The sequence below is a fragment of the Delphinapterus leucas genome, chromosome 20 (genome assembly GCF_059928025.1).
Source record: "Delphinapterus leucas isolate spDelLeu-1000000601 "Yukka" chromosome 20, BTC_Dleu_Yukka2, whole genome shotgun sequence".
Classification (NCBI taxonomy): Eukaryota; Metazoa; Chordata; class Mammalia; order Artiodactyla; family Monodontidae; genus Delphinapterus; species Delphinapterus leucas.
This window is the reverse complement of record NC_143148.1, coordinates 26,902,330-26,909,863: the sequence shown is the minus strand read 5'-3', so window position 1 is coordinate 26,909,863 and position 7,534 is coordinate 26,902,330. Positions and strand designations below refer to the sequence as shown.

General features: G+C 48.5%; 1 protein-coding gene across 1 annotated transcript in view; it reads left to right on the top strand.

The window, feature by feature from the left end:
- Window positions 1-1,018: 1,018 nt before the first annotated feature.
- Window positions 1,019-7,534, top strand: part of ZNF423 (zinc finger protein 423) — a 222,523-nt gene continuing 216,007 nt past the window's right edge. The window contains exon 1 of the mRNA XM_022555198.3: window positions 1,019-2,242. Coding sequence (XP_022410906.1) covers window positions 2,146-2,242 — 97 coding nt within the window. The 5' untranslated portion in view covers window positions 1,019-2,145. The remainder of the gene's footprint in view (window positions 2,243-7,534) is intronic.

The window sequence follows — 7,534 nt, the reverse complement described above, 5'->3', positions numbered from 1 at the left end:
CAGATTTCCTGAGATAAATATGCTGCCTGACTTTAATGGGATTTCTGTATTGCCGGGAGTTGGCATGTTCTGATGATAAAAGAACCTAAAAATTGTACATCCCTTAATTGGTAAGAAGAGAGATGTTTTGATGGGCCACAAATGGAAACATTGATTTTTACTGCCTCTGTGCAGTTCCAAGCGGCGTGTCATGCCACGTTCGCCGCCACGGAAGGCGGCAGCTGGCTCTCCAATGAGCTGATTTGTGTTTGTAGGTTGTTGCTGTCAGGTACTTGGAGGTGCATGTTCTGTGCAGATGGGAGAAACAGAGCCCTTATAACATTATCTATTACTGAATAGAAATATTTATAGGACTGTGGCTTCGACCTCGAATGAAATGCATTCTTTGCTTCATTTCTCTTTCTTGCTTTGGCGACCAGTCCTTGGGGGTTTAAAGGTTGTGTGCTGAAGCCTTTTCCTGTAACTGTGATGTTATGGGCGACACACACACACACACACACACACACACACGTGCATACACACACCTTTGCATATGCGTATATGTTTGCATCAATATCTTTACACATAATAGAGATTTCTCTCTTTAGTTTAGATAAATGTTAGTTTCTGCACAGATAGACCTGTTTTCCAGGACAGACTGTGGGAAGAGACAACAGGCACTTTGATTTTCCAGTCCGAGTCTCTGTATTTTTTTTTTTTTGCGGTTTTTTTCTCACTGTTGTGGCCTCTCCTGTTGCGGAGCACAGGCTCTGGACGTGCAGGCTCAGCGGCCATGGCTCACGGGCCCAGCCGCTCCGCGGCATGTGGGATCTTTCCGGACCGGGGCACGAACCCGTGTCCCCTACATCGGCAGGCGGACTCTCAACCACTGCGCCACCAGGGAATACCCGAGTCTCTGTATTTTAATGGGCAAGCTTAATCCACTGACATTTATTGGGATTACTGATATATTTTGTATGTAATATTTACCATGCATTTTTTGCACTTCGGTTTACAAGTTTTTGTTGGGTCCTATTAATCGCTCAGATTGAGGCTGTTCTCCATTTCCCCCAGCTGTGCAGGGAAGTGCACTAGGCAGGAGTCAGGATGTCGAGGTGAGCATGTGTAGGGTGCTGGGGATGTTGCATCCTTCCGTCTGGAGGCCAGGTGCCTTACCTATGAAAGGGCAATAACAAAGTTGGCCCTCTTTGCGGGCAGGGGTCAGAACCATAAGATAGCTTGAGCCCCCGTTTAGCTCTAGGATGTGTGAGACTATGAAATGGGGCTATGTGTGTGTATTTGTGCTTTGAAAATGCACAGAGCGCTATGCAAATGCAAAGCATCGTTATCATGATCATTAACTCACTTTTCTGTACAGTTCAACAGCTGGTCTGTGCAGTGCTAAGCACAGAATTGGTATTTTATTTTAAAGAAGTTGGTCAAATGATTCCAAGCCTGGTTCTCACTGTCTAGGCTGATACCGGGGCACAAGTGAGCGCTCAGGGGCATTTTAAGCAGCAATTTGACTATCCGTGGTCCTGCAAACACATGTGCTTCCTTGATTCCAGAATCAGGACATCTTTGCAAAGAACTGAGCCAACATCTCCACATTGGGAGGCATGTTATGTGGAAGGTGAGCCTGGCTAAGGGATCTCCCAGCTCTAAACTTCAAGGCTTCGGGGGAAACTAAAAGTTCAGGTGCATTAGGAACAACTGATGGAAACTAGAGAAATGTGTGAGAGAGCTGGGTTTTTTAGGAGACAAAATGCTAAGGTATTTTCACCTCCCTGATGGGTCATGACCCCCAGCATCCATGCACAGAGGGAAGATGACAGGACATCCCTCTAGAAGATTTGCACCAAGAATTAAATAATCTAGCTGAGAATTATGGCACCACATGCTACAAAAACCCCCATATTTTAATATACTGAGAGGTGTCAAGAAGAATGGACCCTGGGAAGTAGAGTAATTAAATGTATCTTCATAAATGCAGGGTGATTCTTTTAAAATCCTTTCCCAAGACCCCGTCAGCTGACATGGACTGTATTCTTCCTGTTGGCAGGAGGCCTAGAAGGAGAGCCAGAGTGTGATCGAAAAACCAGCCGTGTGCTGGAAGACAGGAACAGCGTGACAAGTCAAGAGGAGAGAAATGAGGACGATGAAGACATGGAGGATGAGTCAATTTACACCTGCGATCACTGTCAGCAGGACTTCGAGTCTCTGGCAGACCTGACGGACCACCGGGCCCACCGCTGTCCTGGAGGTAATGCTAAATAGCACCGGGATTCTGACAGGTGGTTATACGGATAATTGGACATAGCAACAGCTTGAAGCCTCAAGTGAGATTAAAGAATTAATAATGTAATTTTACAGTTAATGTCATTTTATTGTGGTGTCTTGGGTACCCTTTTAAATAAAATTAAAAAATGAAAGCAACAGCTTTCCAGCAGGCAGGAGTTAGGCAGAGGTGCCCTGTCCTTGCTCCCCCAAACTGCATTCCATAGTATGTGGGCCATAAATGGGTGGGTATGCACCCCGGATTTCTGGAAGGCCTTTTGGAAACCCAGCAATTAAGAGGTTATTAGTGCAAAGTTAAGCAGCTTAAGTGTGGAAAGCTGCATGAAGGAGTGAGCTCCGAAGCAGGGCTTGTGATGGGATGGGGAGAATTTCAAAGGCCAAGAAGTACCCCTACAGAAAGGAACTCGGTTCCACCTCCACACTTGGCCTTCTGCTTCTCTGGGTAGGAGAAGGGTGGCTGGGAGCAGTTTCTGACTATAGCAGTTTGACTATAGCCCTGTGTTCTATTTACCAGCTGCCTCAGAGAAGGTGGGCAAGGCCACAGTATATAGGAGCGATTTAAGACTTGACGAGTTGAGTGTGTCTGTGTGTCTGGGATACGTGCGGTGTGTGGGGTGGGGGAATGGGGGCATGCATATTCCCGGGAGTATGGCAGCCATGCAATAGGGATAGGGGTTGACGTGTTTCCAGGCTCTGAGCAGGGAGTCCAGAGCATGTGTGTGCCTTAAACAGCTATCCTGAGACATCTCCGTCTATTGTGATTGTTCGTGAAACCTTTTGGATGCCGGTTTGTGGGAAGAGGACCTAAAATCTCAGACCAATATTCCAAGGAGGACCCAACACCTGTTTTGCGGGGGGAATGTGCTGGTAGGAGATAGGTTGGGACTCAAAGCCTTGTTTCCCCTGCCTTTCATGCCATCTTGGAAGATTGAAAGCCAAGTGTTTGTGGAACTTTGCTATGACTTTTCCTCTAGTGTCATCTGTACCCTCACAGCCCTGGGTAGGCCAAGTGTTCATTCTCGCCCTCTAGAGGGAATAAATATCAAAAACAATAGACCCGGCAGGACTCCAAGTTTTGAACTTTTTGGGGCTCAGCAAACCAAACCACAGTTATTTGGAATTTGTGATATTTCAATCATTGGCAGAGGCAACGGCCAACTTACAAGCTTAGAATCAGAATTAGAAGGGACTTATAGCGTTGGCTTTTCCAGTCCTCTTATTTGCTGGGGGGAAATACTGAGGCTTTCAGAGAGAAAGGTGACTGCTTAACCAAGGTCACATAGCAATTTGGTGACAGAGCCAGGACCTCCTCAGAACCCTGGGCTATGGACTCTCATTCTTGGACCTGAGAAAACAATAGATGCTAATGTAGCTCTTGATTTAGCCAAGAACTGAGGTGAAATCTTAAGTATAAAAGAGTGAAATATTGTCGCTTACTTTAAAAACAATCCGTTAATTGATCTTCTAATTAAAAGCTATTCTCTTCATATTCTATGTGAAAGAATACGCTGTTCTCATCTAGTTGTTAAAGCAGGGCCCCTCAGGACCACTGCTAAGTGACGCTTTGTAGAGTCTCTGCAGCTCTTGGAGTGAGGTCCTACCCCTGGCACTACTTAGGCTGTTCCTTCCTCCAGGTTTTCAGAATCAAGGAGATTCTCATGTCTCTTACCACACTTTTGAGAATGGTGGTACTTCTAGGTGGAGAAGGGAAAATGTGAGACTTTAGGGCTGTAAATGGGGGTCTGTACTGGAAATTATAAATGGTAGCTAATTGTTCTTCAGTCCTGGGCAGGACTCTCTTCCCAGTGGCGGTCTCTTCACTCCATAGCCTCAGACTTTGGCTGAAATCATGGCAGCCCCATTTGCAGGGTCTCAAGCCATCTTTATTGATGCTGCTGGTATCCACCGATGCCCCTGCCTGCTTCCTGACAGGACCCCACTAACAACCCCCACTGGTACATGGGAACCAGGAATATCCCCAAGCCCTGGAGCATTGGATGGGAGTCAGAGATTCCTTGAAAGAGTACAGGAAACGACCTCGTCTAATAGCATCCCCAGGAAATTCATTACCACCCAGTAAAGGAGTGACCCAGCGTGGGTGAGTCTCCCTAACATGGGAGAGATATGTGAGGAGCTATTTTCCCCCAGTTCTTAGGATTACCCAGGGACAGGATACACCTTTGGGAATTGTGTGCATATTTTCAAAACCAGTCCCTATCTAGGACACTTCCACATCCTTGGATTGTGCAGTGGTTTTCAGACTGTGTTTCCAGAGGTGTCTCTGAGGCTCTTGGGGTCGGTATTGGGGCCTGTCTGATTGAGGGGGCTCTGACACCCACTCCAGTCAGAGCTATCACCTTAAAAAGTCTGCTTTATACATTGGGCTATAGTGTAAGATCTTTAAACATTGGCTTCTACTTTAAAAGTTTGGAACTGGTACAGAAATGCAACAGCAGGCCCTCCCAGGCCAGCCTCATGGGTCTGCTGGATGCTCATCATTGATCACCCGGTCGCAGTACTAGGGATGATGCAGGTGGGCATTGCTGCCCCATGGAGCGTCACTCTGGAGGGAAAGGTGGACGCTTGGTAGCCCAACAAAGACCATTTCAGACAAGGATTTCAGAGAAGGCCCTGCTCTGCTGAGGCCGGGAGGGCTCTGGGTGCTTGCAAGATGTTTCTGAGGGAACAAATGAGTCTTGTTTCAAGGGAAGGCGGGACGTCCCTGCCGTTGAGGATTTGGGCCCTGAGGGCAGTGCCACCTGTCCATCGGAATCTGGCTTTGGGTGTGAACGACACTCATGCCCCGCAGAGGGCTGCCCTCCCGGAATGTGAAGGCGGCACACCCCTCCCCAAGCAGGGTGCCTGGGAAGCCCAGCCCTTCCAGATGGTCAGCGTGTTGGGAAGAGGCTGTGTGTGGGGGGGTGGGTGTGTTTGTGGGGACCATCTCAACTGTGGTCCTTTTATTATTATTCTTTTATTGAAGTAGAGTTGATTTACAATGTTGTGTTAAATACTGCTGTACAGCAAAGTGACTCAGTTATACATACATGTTCTTTTTCATGTTCTTCTCCATCATGGTTTATCACAGGATATTGACTATAGTTCCCTGCGCTATACGGTAGGACCTTGTTGTTTATCCCTTCTATATACACCGGTTTGCATTTGCTAATCCCAACCTCCCAGTCCATCCCTCACCCATCCTCCTCCCTCCTGGCAACCGCCGGTCTATTCTCTACGTCCGTGATTCTGTTTCTGTTTCATAGATAGGTTCCTTTGTGTCATATTTCAGATTTCTCGAATGTGGTCCTTCTTTGAACTGCTCTAGCAGAGTGAGCTCTGGGCTCTTGCTGTGGCAGTTGGGGTGTGGGTGAGGACACTGCCTTGTTCCATCGGAATCTGGGAGAGTGGTGTGAGGTCTGAAGTTTCTGGGGTGGGGATGTGGGGATGCTCTTCATGGACGGGGAGCCTCCTGCTGGAATGACAGTGATGGTATTCATCAGGAAGCCCCCAGGTCCCCCAACCTGGAGCTGGGACTGTCTGCACTGAAGAGCCCTCATTTCCAGAGGTTTCGTTGTCCCTCAGCAATAGTTGGCAGTGCTGGGTCCAGGAGGAGTTGTTGAAGTGTGGACCTCAAGAACTCAAGACAAGTCTAGCGAGACCTGATCATATTTCTCTCTCTCTCTCTCTCTCTGTGTGTCTCTCTCTCTCGTTGTCTCTCCTTTGTGTCTGCGAGAAACCGACCTTAAACCCACAAGGTATCAGACATTGCATCTTTATGACACACAAAATGAAACAAGCAAGAACCAGTTCTCTCTGCCGATGCTCCCACCCCCAACAGCTGTATGATTTCTCTTTGTTCCCCTCCAGCCCCTGCCCACAGGATGACAAATGTTTACATGCTTGGAGTCGTGGGCACTTACCGTCTTCTATTTGGCGTTTGTTACTGAACATTTTCTGAGTGGATTCCCACGTTGCCACATGGTCTTCTCCATTTGGGGAGCTCTCGGTCCACATACTATAAAAATATTAAATGTCGACTAACGGCCAGGAGACCAAGACCTTTGCAGCAGAGTAGATAAATTCTTACTCGATGTGTGATGGGCTTGTCTGTTCCTGATGGAGAGTCGTTTGTGGGCACCAAGTGGGGAAACGTTTGGTGGCCGTCTGAAATGATGATAGAAAGTCTCATTAATTTTGGTCCTACCAACTTGAATAACATCGGGAACAGGGAGTGAGCTGAAGTTTACGTTGACACAGTTTGTGCAGTGTTGGTCGAGCACCTTTGGGCCCTATAAATGGTTGCAGGGGAGGTTTTCCATCATTTTCTAGGAGCCAGGAGGATGTCAAGTGCCTTAGAAAGTATCTCTGGGAACTTGCTGGGGCACTGTGGAAGCAGACATGAGAGGTTTGATTTACCCAGGGGCTGATTCCAATTTTTCACGTGCTCATTGAAGCAGGTCACCCGTGGACCTTCAGTCTGGATTCAGGTGGAATGTTTCCCTGTGTCCTGGTATAAAAACTACCTTTTGGGCTTCCCTGGTGGCATAGTGGTTGAGAGTCCGCCTGCCGATGCAGGGGACGCGGGTTCGTGCCCCGGTCCGGGAAGATCCCACATGCCACGGAGCGGCTGGACCCGTGAGCCATGGCCGCTGAGCCTGCGCATCCGGAGCCTGTGCTCTGCAAAGGGAGGGGCCACAACAGTGAGAGGCCCGCGTACCCGCAAAAAACAAACAAACAAACAAAAAACTACCTTTTAAGGATACTCTGTGATTCATACTGAGAGCACATCGGCCCAAATTAATGAGGCTGACTGCCTGAGAACATTTGGGTGCTGCATCTATGCTTTAGACCCACCTTTCCTAACTGTGTCGGGAGCAGGTGTCAGCAGGGCTGTGCCTTGTGTTGGTCTCGAAACAGCCTGGGTCCCCAGGGCTGGAGCACCGGTGGCTTTTGCAGGTACCCGGCCTCTTCGCCGAAGGCACTGCTGGCATGATTTGGGGTTTCATTAGAGGTGGGGAGAGGCAGATGGAGTCTCTTTAGAAACAGGCTTCTCACTCTGGGCTCCAGGCACTTGCTCCACAGAATAGGAATTGCCATCAGGACCAGGTAGGAGCCTTGAAGTATGCGGGGTTCCTGCCGCCCTTCGGGACTTGAAGGGGGCTGCAGTCCTGACACTCTTCATATATTGAGCACCTGTCACGTGTTAGGCTCCATGGGACTCGCCCTGGAATGTGCCCCCTGCAGCCCCCCCGTTGCT